This window comes from Mustelus asterias, chromosome 1 (genome assembly GCF_964213995.1).
Source record: "Mustelus asterias chromosome 1, sMusAst1.hap1.1, whole genome shotgun sequence".
NCBI lineage: Eukaryota > Metazoa > Chordata > Chondrichthyes > Carcharhiniformes > Triakidae > Mustelus > Mustelus asterias.
In genome coordinates, this window is record NC_135801.1 from 151,004,875 (window position 1) to 151,022,664 (window position 17,790).

Below are 17,790 nucleotides of genomic sequence, written 5' to 3' on the forward strand. Positions count from 1 at the left end.
ACAGTTCACCTGTTAATTCGCATATACCTCATACTTACCTGAATATTAGAACATAAGACAGATCTTGTAACTTATTTTAACTTTCTGAACTTGTATAGTATAATGTTCTAACTATGTTAGAGGTTGTGGGTTTTAACAAGAAGAAAAGATGTTGTTTGCACTCGTAGATTCGAACTAACAATAACAGATTTATTCTAAGAGGTCTTGCCTGTACAAAGCACAAACCAAAACAGCAGCCTCTGCAACACCCTAATGACATCACCATCAAATCATGTGATCAGCTCTTAAAGCAACCCTGCATCTATTTAAATATATCACATATTTTTTGTATTGTTTCTTTTTGGTTGGTCCAAACCTGTGTAATCGTGTGGCTTTATTCACTCAGTAAGCATCTTGAACCTCAAACTTTATCTACTTTAAACAAACGTTATTGATCTCTAACCAGATCTCTGCCCATGACCTTGGATCATAACACCAAGTACATTAGCTAATTGCTTCATGAATATGATTAACCCATTCAACTGTTGATGACACACTGGGTGCTTGGCCCAGGCAGTTGGAGATGATGAACCCATGTGAAGCTAGTCACTGCCTTCTGAATGGAGAGGGGAGAATATTGCCAGAAAAAAAGGGGGGAAAATATTGAAAAGGAATAGTTAAAACAAAACAAAATGCAACAGTCCCAAAAATGTGAAGTCATTTGCTGAGTGTGCTTTAAAATATCTATGAAATCGTCCAGTGAGACTGAGTACTAAATTGCATTTTGAGCATTCGATTTATTAGAGTTAACAATTAAAAATCACATTAAAATTAAATGAAATAATTTGAGTTAAATTAATAAAGATAAATGTTGTCAGCCTGGCTTCATTGATAGCATCCTCACATCTGAGTCAAAAGGTCAGGCATTCAAGAGTCAATTTAGAGACTAAAGCACAATACAGGCTGACAGACAGTGCAGTACTGGGAGAGTGCTTCACTGCCAACAGTGTTGTCTTTCAGATCTGTTAAACTGAGGCCCATCTGTCCTCTTAGATTAATGTAAAAGACTGCAGAAGAGAAAGCGAATGCTTTTGGTGTCCTAGCCAATATTTAGTCTTCAATCGACGTCACTTAAACAGAATCTGTGCCTATATAACTCATAGTGGCGTGTGTGCATATAGGTTGCCATTTTTCTCTACTTTTGAAACACTGACAACATTTTTAAAATTACTTCATTAACTATGAAGCACTTTGATGGCATCCTGAGGCCATCAAAGTTACTCTATAAATGCAAATACTTTCTTACTTCTAATTCATGCCTTTAATTTTGACAGTTATAAGCTGCAGTATTTATGCATGCGTTAAGCTTTGGTAGTTTTATCGCAGCTTTTCTCTGTGGATTATTTTACTGCTTTAACTGAGAGGATTTGGCAAGGTGCCCATCGCTGTCAGCAGGGAGGGTCATAGGTCAAGGCATGCAGTAAAGTAAGCTGTGACATATAAATTGCTGCTTGACATTGTGACTGTGTAAAGTGACTCCTTGACTGTTTTACTGTTGGTTAGTAGGCATTTCTGGTTTAACAAGGCAGGAACTAGAAAACAGCCTCCTGTGCCTTTAACAGTTTTCTTAAACTGGGCAACTGCATTGTATCTGTTGTAGTAACTTTATACATGGTCTTATTGTGAGTCATTGAACACTGGGGAGGTCCCAACAGATTGCAAACAAACTCATTTAGTACCGACATTCAAAGATGATGGCAGGTCCATTCCAGGAAGCTTATTAGTTTTATGTCAATATTTGGTCAAATAATGGAATAATTTGTATCAAACAATAAAATCATTAGCAAATGGTAGCTAATAGAAGAAAAAGCTCCTGTCAATCTCTATCTAGCAATATAGCAAGTGGATTGTGGTGAGCTAATGATATGGTTGCCTAGATTTCATGATTTGCACGAAAGATCAGCATTAACCTGTTCCCAGTAAGTGAGTTCAAGCTGCTGTTAAAACTGTGCCATTCGACAAACCTACTACCCAGACATACCCTCTTCCACCTCCTTCCGTCAGGAAAAAGATACAAAAGTCTGAGATCACGTATCAGCTGACTCAAGAACAGCTTCTTCCCTGCTGCCATCAGACTTTTGAATGTATTAATCCATCATATATTAATCTTTCTCAACACCTTAGCTATGACTGTAACACTCCATTCTGAACCCGCTCCTTTCCATCTTCCCTGTGTATTCTATGAACAGTATGTTTTGTCTGTATAGCGTGCAAGAAACAATACTTTTCACTGTATCCTAATACATATGACAATAATAAATCAAATTAAATCAAATACCAGCAAGCTGGTGCACATCGGAAGTTGTATAAATAATGGAAATGCAAAATAAAGCCTGAAAATAGATAAGGTAACTAGAAAAATGGAAATAATGTGCAGATATTAGGGGAATAGGTGGTTGGGGATGGGGTAGGGGAGGTGAAATGGATACATTTAGCAGCAATATTCCAAATCCGAAACTCATAGAAACCCTACAGTGCCGAAGGAGGCCATTCGGCCCATCGAGTCTGCACCGACCACAATCCCACCCAGGCCCTACCCCCACATATTTACCCGCTAATCCCTCTAACCTACACATCCCAGGACTCTCAGGGGCAATTTTTTTTTAACCTGGCCAATCAACCTAACCCACACATCTTTGGACTGTGGGAGGAAACCGGAGCACCCGGAGGAAACCCACGCAGACACGAGGAGAATGTGCAAACTCCACACAGACAGTGACCCGAGCCGGGAATTGAACCCAGGACCCTGGAGCTGTGAAGCAGCAGTGCTAACCACTGTGCTACCGTGCCGCCCTAACTCAATGCAAAGTTATCAACTCAGGGATGATAGCAGACTAGGAGGGCGATTAAGTTATGTGAGATAGCCAAGGATCTATTAGAAAAGACAGCCTAAATGTGTAAAAGAATATAATAGTGGGGAATGCAATTGAAAATAGATGTAGATACTGCATATTGGAAAAAAAAATGGGTTACATACTTTATGACCTGCAGTGAAATAGTTAAAGGTGAGATTGAAGGACTAGGGTGTAAGGAACCTTGGCATTTACCTTATTTCAGCAATAATTAACAAATGAAAGTGATTTATGAACCAGACTGTCAATATGTAGACTAATATGGAAATAAGAAAAATTGCTTTTTTGCTTCTCACCTGTTACACACCATCGTAAAATGTGACGTTCACATTTCTGCCTCTATCTCTGCTTCTTAACTAGTTTACAAACTACACATCAATGGAATTTTTTAGACAAGCGGACAAGAAAGGTATCAGGTGTACCCTGCAGGAGAGTCTAGGTTTTTTTGATAGAACTGTGCTTATTATATTTATGCAAAATTCCGTTGCTGCACCATTTTAACAGTTGTTGACACATTAAAGATGAAGTTAATGACCACACGCAAATAGTGGGAGAAATGTATTCATTAAGCAATCTGGTGGCCGTGGAAAAGAAGAGTGAAAGCATGCCCACACACATGCACAGAAACTAATGTTTCAGAGGTAATACATTCAAAATTGTCACATTTCAATTGGCTCAGAATGGTACAGCCATTCAGGTATTGAGAGTTTTTCAATGTTAATCAGCAAAGAGGCAGAAGACCCTCCCAACCGGTTGCAAACAGATTTAACTACTTCCAAATGCACGGAAACACATACTGTCAAATGCAAGAAGCGTTCTAGCACTTAATCAGAGAAAATGACCTGCTAACACGAGGTTTGATTATTATATTCTCCTCCTCCTCTTCCCCCTTTGTATATATTTTCTCTGTTTCAATATTTTTAATTATTAACAGTGGGAGTTGGGCTGGTTTTTAATGTGCACAACATCAGAAACAAATGATTAAAAAGCTGCATTAAGTTGTCATTAAGCAGTCATAAAAAAATGTGCTTTGCAATGAAGGCTGGTTAAAAACTCCCTTAGATGACTAAGGAATGGTGTGAGGTTGGAACTCACGCTACCACTTTTGCTTTCGTTGCACGGTATAAGATATTAAAATGCCAACAACCTGACATCACAGGATGTTTCACTATCCATCATGTCACAGGCCTGGACCACATGTTGCATTCTGTTGACAACCTTCTTTTGACAATCTCTCCGTTAACAAGTCCGTGAGTGTACAGGCATCCGTTAAAGAATTTATGAACGGAAACAGCAATAATCAAACGTGAGCGGTTCACTCCCAACAATGCAGCTTTCTAATAAATTAGGAATCTGAGCTGGACGTAAGAGGGCTTGTAAATATTCAAGACCTGAAAAATCATCACAAATCCATTCTCCTCCATTTTTAGCCCTGAAGTGGGATTCAAAACATTCCAGTGGAAGAAAAGATAGCGAAAGATTGATTTTAGAGCATGCCTGTCGTATCCTCAGAATATATCTATGCTCTTTGTAGCCAATAAAGTAGATTCATTTTAAAAAATCGTGGTCACCACTGTTATGTAGATAAACCCAGTGACCAATGTGTACACAAGAAGAGTCCAATAACAGCAAAGAGATAGATGGCAAGAAGTGAGGTGGTTTTCAGGTGTATGTGTCTTAAATCATAGAGTCATAGGGCAGGACTTTACGGCTGCGCTCGCCCCAAGTCTGGAAAATCCCACCTGAGGTCAACGGACCTGTGCATGGTCCTGTTTCTCCTGCTACGATGTCTGTGGTGGACAGGGTGGGAAAATTCCGCCCATAGAGTCATTCAGTGCAGAAAAGACCCTTCGGCCCATCGAATCTGCACCGACAATAATTGCCACCACTACCAATAACTCCTGCCTGTCCCAGTTGTGATTTTTCGCTGTCAGGATGTAGATTTGTCTAAAAACAGAAAACAGATTCAATAAAGCAGTACATTGCCATTACGAGTTATTGCTTGATTTTTACCCTTCTCCCATCCTGCTTTTGAGTGCAATCTCGTGGTGGGAGGGAGGGGGATTGTGGAGGCAAGGGCTACTCCATCCTTCTGGGAAAGTGGGATTCGGAAAATTCCTGTCTTCGCACACCCGCCTTGGGGGAATGTCCCCACAAGACAGGAACATCATGTCCAGGGGGTTGGTGCAGGTTCCAGTCAGGTCAGCCAACCCAGAAAAGCAGTCAAAGGCAGCCACACGGTGTGCTAGATGCTGAGGAAGGCTGCCTTTTTGTTATGGGACTTGGCCCATTTATAGCTAAAAGGTAAGGCCCTCTAGTTCTTACCACTCACATCCCCTCGCTCCCCACATAATCCCTATACCCCAACCATGCCACCTAATGCTCCTCCACCCACATCACATAGACCCTCATTCCCCCATGCCATGCTATGCCCCCCCAACCACTCTCTTGACCCCTCTTACTCCTAGGCCACACAATGCCACTCCCCCCTATCCTCCCCTCCATGATTCCTCATGCCCCCTATGCCAAGCTGTGGCATTTCCATGCCCATTGACTGTGTAGAAGCAATGAACCCATTCATGACAATAGAACATGTAAAACAGCTTTAAAATCAAGTCATTCGTTCATAACTTTCCACTAAGTTAAAAAAGTACTTTTACTACTGGACAATGTAAGTGTCAATCATCCAGACATTTTAAAGTATCAAAACAGAAGCTGCAAGGACTTAAAATCTGAGCCCCAGGGAATTAATTGTTTGATTGACAACTCTGTTTCTCTGATACCTGCTGTCAATTGCACAATGTTTATTTACACAAAATTAAGAAGTTTCGCGTACTCTAATGGTTGTCTCAGCTTTCAACCCAGAATGCATATAAAGGTTTGGCTGAGAGCCCAGAAATCCATTAGTTTGTTGCAACACCTGGGGGTTGGTGGGTGGAGGGACATAACTTGGCATAGGAGGCATGAGGGGCCATGCAGGGTGGTTGGAGAGGCATAGTTTGGTATAGGTGGCATGAGGGACCATTTGGAACTTTCACAATGCTTGGTGTTTCTATTCTTATAGCCAAAGTAAATATCTTCACACTTCCCCTCATTACACTGCATCTGTCTTCTTGCTGCCTATTCACCCAATCTGACTGTCCCTTTGCTGCCTCTCTATGTTGTTATCACAGCTTACCTCTCTACCGAGCTTTGTATTGTCAGCAAACCTAGGTACATTACACGTTGTCTCTTCATCTAAGTTATTAATATAAATTGTAAATACCTGAGGCCATAGCACTGACCCTTTCAGCTCTCCACTACTCATATCCTACTCACTTGAAAATGCCTCTTTTAGGCCCACTCTTTGCTACCTGTCCATTAGCCAATCCTCTATCCATGCTAATACATTATCCAACAGGTTGATGAGCCTTTTATCTATTATCCTTCTGTGTGACGGTTTATTGAATGCCTTTTGGAAATCCAGGTATACTACAGGTCTACTAGATCTGGGCATACTGGGGTCCTTTTAATCTATCCTCCATATTCAAAAAGACTCTTAATAAATTGTCAAAACGGGTTTTCCTTTCCTAAAACCTTGTTGATTAACCATACTATACTTTCCGAAGTGTGTTGTTAAGAATTCCTTGATGATAGATTCCAACATTTTCCCAATGCCCTATGTCAGGCTAACTGGCCGATGATTCCCTGTTTTCTCTTTCCATTCTTCATTGAAATACAATGTCCCCCGTTTATCAACTTCCAAATTTTCTGCTGTTTATAATGGAGCACTGCTGTGCAAAGTGAATGGTCTCATCATTACCCGAATGGATTCTTGATAATTGGTCACCTGGCCTTTTTGCCCATGTCCACTATTTTCATAACTAGTAAAAGAGAGAGTTCAAAGATCTTTTTAGGCAACATTTTTTTATTGCCCTTATGATTTTTCTTTTCACAGTGCGTTGTGGGAGTAGTCTTTAGTTTTTGTGGACCACGAAGGTTCCCAGCTGTAATATCCATTAACAAAGCCACAGCCTACATTTCAAACTATTCTCACCCCTCTAGCTAAAGGAAAATGAATAGAGTTTAAGAACCTATAGGATCAAAGCAATGAATGTCACTCTGGATCTCCCCTCACCCCCAAATCAATGTTCTTCTGTAGGTCACAGGCAGTCTCACTGTTAAGAATTTATCTGCATCAACTATAACTTTTGGGTTTAGAATGTGATACAAACCGAAGTTTATTTTAATTTGCTTTATCTTTCAGCTGTATGAACTGGATGATGATCCGAAGAGGAAGGAATTTCTGGATGATCTATTCAGTTTTATGCAAAAAAGGGGTGAGTCCAGCTGTAAGAAAGCTAAATCTCTGTGTGTGTATCTGCGTGTGTTTGTTTTTGTGTCTTTCTCTCATTCTGTAACTATATGGACTGGATTTAACACAGCCCCACCATTGGGTTTGAAGGTTGGAGGTGGGGCAGGTGGGTGGAAGCAGGGGGTGCAATGGGTGCAAGTTAAAACCCATGGTCACTCTGGCTGATTTCTTGCAGTGGTGATGTGGAGATGCCGGCTTTGGACTGGGGTGAACACAGTAAGAAGTCTCACAATACCAGGTTAAAGTCCAACAGGTTTATTTGGTAGCAAATACCATAAGCTTTCGGAGCACTGCTCCTTCGTCAGATGGAGTGGAAATGTGCTCTCAAACAGTGCACAGAGACACAAAATCAAGTTACAGAATACTGATTAGAATGCGAATCCCTACAACCAGCCAGGTCTTAAAGGTACAGACAATGTGGGTGGAGGGAGCATTAAACACAGGTTAAAGAGATGTGTATTGTCTCCAGACAGAACAGCTAGTGAGATTCTGCAAGTCCAGGGGGCAAGCTGTGGGGGTTACTGATAATGTGACATAAATCCAACATCCCGGTTTAGGCCGTCCTCATGTGTGCGGAACTTGGCTATCAGTTTCTGCTCAGCGACTCTGCGCTGTCATGTGTCGTGAAGGCCGCCTTGGAGAACGCTTACCTGAAGATCCAAGGCTGAATGCCCGTGACTGCTGAAGTGCTCCCCCACAGGAAGAGAACAGTCTTGCCTGGTGATTGTTGAGCAGTGTTCGTTCATCCGTTGTCGTAGCGTCTGCATGGTTTCCCCAATGTACCATACCTCGGGACATCCTTTCCTGCAGCGTATCAGGTAGACAATGTTGGCCGAGTTGCAAGAGTAGGTACCGTGTACCTGGTAGATGGTGTTCTCACGTGAGATGATGGCATCCGTGTCGATGATCCGGCACGTCTTGCAGAGGTTGCTGTGGCAGGGTTGTGTGGTGTCGTGGTCACTGTTCTCCTGAAGGCTGGGTAGTTTGCTGCGGACAATGGTCTGTTTGAGGTTGCGCGGTTGTTTGAAGGCAAGAAGTGGGGGTGTGGGGATGGCCTTGGCGAGGTGTTCGTCTTCATCAATGACATGTTGAAGGCTCCGGAGGAGATGCCGTAGCTTCTCCGCTCCGGGGAAGTACTGGACGACGAAGGATACTCTGTCCACCATGTCCCGTGTTTGTCTTCTGAGGAGGTCGGTGCGGTTTTTCGCTGTGGCGTGTCGGAACTGTTGATTGGCAGGCATGCAGACGCTACAACAACGGATGAATGAACACCGCTCGACAATCACCAGGCAAGACTGTTCTCTTCCTGTGGGGGAGCACTTCAGCAGTCACGGGCATTCAGCCTCGGATCTTCAGGTAAGCGTTCTCCAAGGTGGCCTTCATGACACACGACAGCGCAGAGTCGCTGAGCAGAAACTGATAGCCAAGTTCCGCACACATGAGGACGGCCTAAACCGGGATGTTGGATTTATGTCACATTATCAGTAACCCCCACAGCTTGCCCCCTGGACTTGCAGAATCTCACTAGCTGTTCTGTCTGGAGACAATACACATCTCTTTAACCTGTGCATAATGCTCCCTCCACCCACATTGTCTGTATCTTTAAGACCTGGTTGGCTGAAGGGATTCGCATTCTAATCAGTATTCTGTAACTTGATTTTGTGTCTCTGTGCACTGTTTGAGAGCGCATTTCCACTCCATCTAACGAAGGAGCAGCGCTCCGAAAGCTTATGGTATTTGTTACCAAATAAACCTGTTGGACTTTAACCTGGTGTTGTGAGACTTCTTATTGATTTCTTGCAGTCAGGCTCATTTCAGTGCTTTTGTTGGGCCCTTGTTGGAATTCAAGCCTGTGTCAGGGAGCTTGCTTCTGGGAAGTGAGGGGAATTGGGGGCAGTTGAATCATGCTTTGTCGAAATTGAGACAAAGTTAGTCTAATTAACCTCCTCTTAAAATGGAAGTCTCGCCCCTTCAGGAGAAGCGCAAAAAAAAATGGAATCAAATACTATTATTTTGCTTCCAACCATATTGACTTGTTTGTTGATTAAGGTTTCAGTTTCATTGAGCACCCTCTGTGTGCCATTGCAATTGGAAAGTTTAGCATTCAGATGTCAAAGGTATTAAAAAAGTTCAACAGCAGATTATCTGCAAGGTGAGAGCTTCATTGAAATGTCGCGTGTGGGTATATGTGATTGTGTGTGATGATCGTGCACACCTGAGTCACTGTGAGAGATTATCATTTGTAATAAAAAGCGCAGGATGAGCTTAATTGTTTTGTACAGAAGAAAACCTTCAAACATAATTCCCCCTTGATGGTTACAAAAATCAATTTTGTTTCTCTGGTGAGAGATCGAAAAATATGTTTTTCTTTTTATTTGGCTCCTCGCCTTTGGAAAGTATCTTCGCTGAGGTAACATTTTCAACACATTATTGACCATCCTTCAACCCTATTCAACATAAGGACATAAGGAGCAGGAGTAGGGAATTCAGCCCCTCGAGCCTGCTCCGCCATTTAATACAATCGTGGCTGATCTAATGTTGGTCTCAACTCGAAGGTGTTACAGGCTAATAGGCTGGAGGAAATAGATGTTCGGAGGGAGGGTGTCCTGGCAGTTTTGAATAAACTGAAGGTCGATAAGTCCCCTGGGCCTGATGAAATATATCCTAGGATTCTTTGGGAGGCAAGGGATGAGATTGCAGAGCCTTTGGCTTTGATCTTTGGGTCCTCGCTGTCCACGGGGATGGTGCCAGAGGACTGGAGAATGGCGAATGTTGTTCCTCTGTTTAAGAAAGGGAATAGAAATGACCCTGGTAATTATAGACCGGTTAGTCTTACTTCGGTGGTTGGTAAATTGATGGAAAAGGTCCTTAGGGATGGGATTTACGACGATTTAGAAAGATGCGGATTAATCCAGGATAGTCAGCACGGATTCGTGAAGGGCAAGTCGTGCCTCACAAATTTGATTGAATTTTTTGAGGAGGTAACTAAGTGTGTTGATGAAGGTAGGGCAGTTGATGTCATATACATGGATTTTAGTAAGGCGTTTGATAAGGTCCCCCATGGTCGGCTTATGATGAAAGTGAGGAGATGTGGGATAGAGGGAAAGTTAGCCGATTGGATAGGTAACTGGCTGTCTGATCGAAGACAGAGGGTGGTGGTGGATGGAAAATTTTCGGATTGGAGGCAGGTTGCTAGCGGAGTGCCACAGGGATCAGTGCTTGGTCCTCTGCTCTTTGTGATTTTTATTATTGACTTAGAGGAGGAGGCTGAAGGGTGGATCAGTAAATTTGCTGATGACACCAAGATTGGTGGAGTAGTGGATGAGGTGGAGGGCTGTTGTAGGCTGCAAAGAGACATAGATAGGATGCAAAGCTGGGCTGAAAAATGGCAAATGGAGTTTAACCCTGAGAAATGTGAGGCGATTCATATTGTTAGGACTAATTTAAATGTGGATTACAGGGTCAAAGGCAGGGTTCTGAAGACTGTGGAGGAACAGAGAGATCTTGGGGTCCATATCCACAGATCTCTAAAGGTTGCCACTCAAGTGGATAGAGCTGTGAAGAAGGCCTATAGCGTGTTAGCTTTTATTAACAGGGGGTTGGAGTTTAAGAGCCGTGGGGTTATGCTGCAACTGTACAGGACCTTGGTGAGACCACATTTGGAATATTGTGTGCAGTTCTGGTCACCTCACTATAAGAAGGATGTGGGAGCGCTGGAAGGAGTGCAGAGGAGATTTACCAGGATGCTGCCTGGTTTGGAGGGTAGGTCTTATGAGGAAAGGTTGAGGGAGCTAGGGCTGTTCTCTCTGGAGCGGAGGAGGCTGAGGGGAGACTTAATAGAGGTTTATAAAATGATGAAGGGGATAGATAGAGTGAACGTTCAAAGACTATTTCCTCGGGTGGATGGAGCTTTACAAGGGGGCATAACTATAGGGTTCATGGTGGGAGATATAGGAAGGATATCACGTGTAGGTTCTTTACGCAGAGAGTGGTTGGGGTGTGGAATGGACTGCCTGCAGTGATAGTGGAGTCAGACACTTTAGGAACATTTAAGCGGTTATTGGATAGGCACATGGAGCACACCAGGGTGATAGGGAGTGGGATAGCTTGATCTTGGTTTCAGATAAAGCTCGGCACAACATCGTGGGCCGAAGGGCCTGTTCTGTGCCGTACTGTTCTATGTTCTAACTCCACTTTCCTGCCTGTTCACATTAGCCCATCAAAACTTTTACTCATCAAAGTAGCCAATTCATCATAAATGAACCTATGTAGAGGTTGGCCAAAGGCTATTTGACTGTATAAGGCATTACAGTCGAGTCTGATGCTGTCTTTAATTGCCATTCAGATTTCTAATTTTATGGCAGGGATTGACAGATGGTGAAATAAATTGAGGAAATGCTGGAAAGCGCTCAGCAAATCAGGCCGTGATAATAATGATTAGCAGTAAAAATCCTAGTTGATCCCTGTCTCGAGCTGTTGAGACAATTGGTGCACCTCAACTGCTAGACAGAAGATGGGTGGGAGAACAATAGAAGCTTACAGCTCAGGATGAGATATTTGGTGCAATGTGTTTCTGCTGGTTGTTTGTGACAGGAGTCCCAAACTAACCCCATTCCCCCATGCTCTTCCCAGGGTCTTATCCCTTCCTCTGTCTCAAATGTTCATCTGATATTTTCTTTATACGACACTGGAGGATAATTTCAGGACCCCCAATTTTGGGTGCCACCCCAGGCCCCGCTTTAGTAACCCTGCTCACAAATGGTGATGTCTGAGAAGCCCTGGTTACTATTGGACCTCAGACATCATTATAATGAAGAACGGTGCTCCAGGGGCGGGGGCGAATGGTCGCTCCAAATTTTTGAATAAGTGTTTGAAATCAGGGACTTCAGAATCAGGATAATGGGCCTTGGGTTTGTTGTCAGGGCTTAGGGAAAAAGTTCAGGGGACTTGAAATGCCTTGTGGCTAAGACTCGCAGGAGCAAGAGGGAGATTGAGGACTTGGTGTAACATATTAGCAAGGGTCAAGGATTGGTTAGCTAACAGAAAGCAGAGAATAGGGATAAAGGGTCTTTTTCAGGTCAGCAAGCTGTAACAAGTGTAATGTCACAGGGATCGGTGCTACATCAATGATTCAAGTGAAGGGACTTAAAGTATGGTAGCTAAATTTGCCGATGATACCATGATTGGTGGGGAAGTAAGTTGTCAAGAGGAGGTATAGACAGGTTCAGTGAGTGGCCAAAAAACATTGGCAGATGGAGTACCACGTGGGAAAATATGAATTTGTCCACATTGGCAAGAAGAACAGACAAGCAGTGTACTATTTCAATGGAGAAAGATTGGAGAACTCATTATACAGAGGGATCTGGGTGCCCTGGCACATTCAAAAGTTGAAAATTTGATGAAACGCTCTAAATTAGTCGGCTGGAAAATTCCCTACTGAAAGGAGTCTGTATTATATTAAGTTATATATTTGGTTTCGTCATTCTTTTCAATTATTTGCAGAAACACAAATGAATAAACCGCTTTGGTCAGTGACATAAAAATTGTACAATTAAAACAGTGAAAGTATAATTGTAGCTTCACTATTTGAAGTTTACAGAAAGCTTGCATTTATAAAACTTCTTCTTATAAAACATTGGCGTAAGACCCAAGACCCAGACGCGTTATCAGACAAATATTGATGTAAGTCCAAAGCTTTATAAATGCAAGGTTTGGAGTTCCACACAGTTTATAGCTTATGCACTTCCAGGGGAGATTACTCTCACAAGTTAGTTGTCACAGTCTCTAATCTTTTACCCCAAAACTTTTCTCTTTCATTTAAACTTCCAGAGGATCTTGAATTTGAACCCACACCTCTTTCTGTTCACTTACACCCTTCAGCATTTTTCTATTCCATGTATTTCATCCCAAAATGGATTACTTCACAATTGTACTCATTAATTGTACTGCATCTGCCAGCTGTCTGTCTATTCTGTTCCAGTCTTTCAGATCATTTATCAAACTCTTGACTTACCAGCGAATTTTAAACTTATGCTTCTGGAGCCATGGCAACAACAAAATCTATTTGTGTCACACCTTTAACATAATAACGCGTCCCCAAGGTGCTTCGCAGGAGCATGAGAAAACAGAATTTGACACTAAGTTTACAACAAGATCCAAATTAAATATATAAAGGATTTAACTAAAGCCAGAATGTGACCCAGGAAGTGATCTGGTGGCTATTGTCCTTGAGGTTTGTTTATCATTCTGGTACCTAATTCCTTAACACCATCTTCAAGATATCAAATGTATTTCTAACAATGTCATTGAATCCAACCCTTCCAAGTTTTTTCTGTCTGTTCCAGGATGTCCTGCAGCCTGGTGCTGGAGAGACAATATGCCATTTGAAATCTTCACTCATAATTATTCTCTTGACTAACAATGAAGCTGCTATTTTATTCTCCTACTCTTGCAGTCTGCCTGTCTCTTTACTTCCTGGGCAGTCCCTTTGCTCCAGGTGCCACAATACTGCTCAGAACAAACCTTCACTGAGCCACTCTCACTTTCCAACTCACAGTCCTACAGCCCAGTGTGTCTAATGTATAGCCCCCGTGACTCAGTGATATCTCGCATCAGTGAGTCCAAATGGTCACTCACTTCTCATTTTCTAACTATCCCTCTAGCTCAATCTGTCGAGTATTGCCTTTCCAGTAACCATGTTTTAGGGAGCAGAATCCAGAAACTCTTTGATGCTGTGACATTCAGCTGATTGCTGCTGAAGTACAGAGATTCTTTGCTTTGGAGATTGAATTTTGAAACACTTGTACAATTGTACTACGCTTAAGATACACTGATCAGCGATGGTCCACATGATGTACTCCACATCACAAGACGAGGGTTTCCTGTACTATCTGATGCGCATCAATTGAACACGAGGCACGAAGCTTCGGTAACAGAAGGCTTTTATTGTCTAACAATGGAACTAATAGAACGTAAACACACTATCCCAGACTGACGAGGTCCCGCCCGAGCAGGGGGTCTTATACCTCTCCCAGGAGGCGGAGCCCGACTGGGATGTGCCACAACAGTAACAACCACAGGTGTATTAATCCCACCCTAGCCCAACAACAACATTAGAACAATCCCACAGTGGGAACACCCTAGCCCAACAACAACATTAGAACAATCCCACAGTGAGAACCAACGATGGTTCACCACACTATCACTCTTCCATGCTTAAATTGAAATGTAATGTTAGCTTGAACTCCTACCAGCACTGAATTGTCATGAGAATTAAACTCTGTGTATAACTATAGGCTTATGCAGAAAGGAAAATCTCCTGTTGAACTACACCTCAAGACTGAACTCTATCAACTTTCATACTCCACTGGCCTCACATGCCTTGGGACTCAAGCAGAGGTTAACTAATGCAGCATAGTCTTAAAATTGAACTTAAGATCTTTTTGATCAACATGCCTCAGAGGCTCATCATCTTAAGCAGTGGAGATCTCAGGAGGGCAATGTTAATGTTTCAACTATTTTTAATTTTTTTTTATTCATTCGTGGGACATGGGTCGTGGGACATGGGTGTCGCTGGCTGGCCAGCATTTTTTGCCTATCCCTAGTTGCCCGAGAGCAGTTGAGAGTCAACCATATTATTATGGCTCTGGAGTCACATGTAGGTCAAACCAGGTAAGGACAGCAGATTTCCTTTCCTAAAGGACATTAATGAACCTGATGGGTTTTTCTGACAACCGGCGATGGTTTCAGGGTCATCAGTGGATTCTTAATTCCAGATACTTTTCATTGAATTCAAATTCCACAATCTGCTGTGGCGGGATTCGACCCCGGGTCCCCAGAAGCTTAGCTGAGTTTCTGGATTAATAGTCTAGCTATAATACCACTAGCTCTTCGCCTCCCCAATGATTTTCCACTTTAAGTTGTGGAGCCTCTAAAATACAAAAAAGTAAAACTGCTTCAATGCCTTCCATGTTTGTTAAATGTGTCTTATTGTTGTCCATTTACTATCCGTAACTGAGCAGTTACTTGGAAGAAGATGATCTCAAATCACTTTTATGGAATGAATTTATTTTCATCAGTGACTTTGCTGTACCATTTGCCAGTTTAATTCTTCTTCTTCCCGTGGGATCTTGATAGTCTGAAACCCACATATAAATCCTCAGAGTATTCAAATCAAAACTCAAAGTCATTTAATCAATACTTCTGACATACCTCATTGCTCTTCAAATAGTCTTTTTCTAAAAGAAACTGAAATGTCTCAATGGAGCATGTATTTGGTTTGCCGCTGATCACTGACAGTGCCCACTCTCCATTCCTTTTCCTTTTCTAATCCTTTTCTTGTAAAACAACAACCGACTTGTATTTATAGGGAACCAAGTATCTCAAAGCACTTTAGGAGTATTACAAAACAAAATGTATGCTGTTGTACAATAATAAAAAAACACATGGCACCAAACCACATAAGGAGATATTTGGTCAATGACGAAAGACATGGTCAAAGTGATGGATTTTAAGGACTGCATTGAAACAGGAAGGAGGGATAGAGAATGTAGAGCTTCTGGGAAGTAATTCCAGAGATTACGGCCTATAGCCAGCTGAAGGCACAGTCAATAGTGGTGGAGAAATTAAAATCGGGAATATTCAAAAGGTTCAAATTAGATAAGGCAGAAATCTCTGAGGGTTTTGGAGCTGAAAGAGATTACAGAGATAGGGAAGGGTGAGGCCATGGAGTGATTTGAAAACAAGTGTGAGGATTTTGCGATCAAGGCTTGATTGAGAGCCAAGATAGGTTAATGAGCACAGGTGTACGAAGTGAACATATCTGGTGCGAGTTAAAACACAACAACAAAATTTTGGATGACCTCAATTTACAAAGGGTAGTAATGTGGGAAACTAGGAGTGTGTAGAGCAGCCAGGCCTGGAGGTAACAAAGGCATGAATGGACGTTCCAGCAGCAGATGAGCTGAGACAAGAGTGAAGTTGGGTGAAGTTGCAGAAGTGAAAATGGGCGCTCTTAGTGCTGGTGTGAGGTTGACAACTAATCCCAGAGCCAGATATGACAACAAAGTTGTGAACAGACTGCTTGGCCATGATTCTCCCATCCTGCTGCACTAGTTTTTACGCGCAGCGGGCCAGGAGAATCGCGCAGGGTGCGATGTGTGGGATTCGCGGTACAGTTCATGTTTGCTAGCCTCTCCCAGCACTGGATTTCTGGCACGATCTGCTCCGTGCCGGAAATTGGTGAGGAGGCGGGGCTAGCATTTAACATATATTTTAGGTATCATTTAAGTGCTATTAGTGAACCTGATACTGAATCCTCCAGGCCTGCTAATCCTCTCCCACCCCGCCAGAGTGTTTCACTCCAGCGGGGATTACACCAGCTTCCCGCTTTTGGGGAGCTAGTGGCCTGACCCCATTGTAGTGAAGGAGGGGGGCAATCAGGGCCCCCCAGGGGAGTCAAACGGTGGGGGATGGTGTCCCCTGGGCATGGGCACCTGGCAGTGCCAGCCTGTGCCCCTTGGCACTGCCTAAAGCGCAAAGTGCTCATGTTCAGGGGGCACCTTGGCACTCCCCTCTGGGCATGGGCAATGCCAAGGGGGCAGGGCCTATTGGGGAGGTGGGGCTAAGGGGCAGTGCCTAAGGGGCGATCGGTGGAAGGTGGGGATATCCCGCTGCCTCTCTGCCATTGGGATCGTTAATTTATCAGGAAGAAGGCCACCGATTGGGACGGTGATGCGCGTTATCACACACGAGGCTTGAGATGCTCAGGAAATAAAGGCTTTCTTTTGCTGTAACAACGAAGCTACTAATTATATACACGATCCCAGACTGAGGGGTCCCAGACAGAGCAGAGGCCTTTATACCTCTCCCAGGAGGCGGAGCCCGACTGGGATGTACCACAATAACTATAATACAAGGTGTAACAGCCCAACCCTAACCCCAACAGCAACAAGTGGAACAACCCATCCGTCACCCCAACAGCAACATATATACATACTTGTAGTACTGGCCAGACCCTGGCTCAGTACTATCTAGTGGGAACCAACGATGGTTCACCACATTCACCCCTCCTTTGAAGACAAAGGCCGGCGGGGTACAAAAAAACAGAATAATTTGTCATCAGTCTATAAGTTCAGACGGTCAGGGGGTCCGCACCTTCGTTGTGACCTCCTCAATACCGGCGATGACACCGGAGTAGGCACTCGCGGTGGCGTTCTCCCCAAGGCGATGTCCAACTGTTCCTCCACAGTCTCACAGGCCGGTTGACCCTGAGGTGATGGTAATCCATGGAGTTCCGACACGCCCTGAAGTGGCGACCATCCTCTGGACTCAGGCAAGCTGTACACGGGAGTAAAAGCGTTAAGCAATGGTCCCGATGCTGCCCGCGCCGTGTCCGGAGGGGAAACAAGAGTTATGGGGTTTGTAACAGGGGGTATGGGAGCGACAGGGGTTGCTACGTCCCCTGCTGGCGCCAGGTCTCGGATCGAGACCGTGTCCTCTCGCCCGTCAGGGTATGCCACATAGGCATACTGAGGGTTGGCGTGG

General features: G+C 43.4%; 1 protein-coding gene across 1 annotated transcript in view; it reads left to right on the forward strand.

Annotated features, from left to right (window-relative positions):
• Nucleotides 1–17,790, forward strand: part of LOC144511619 (AT-rich interactive domain-containing protein 3A-like) — a 468,398-nt gene that overhangs the window by 311,138 nt on the left and 139,470 nt on the right. Inside the window, exon 3 of the mRNA XM_078241915.1 lies at nucleotides 7,138–7,210. Coding sequence (XP_078098041.1) covers nucleotides 7,138–7,210 — 73 coding nt within the window. The remainder of the gene's footprint in view (nucleotides 1–7,137; nucleotides 7,211–17,790) is intronic.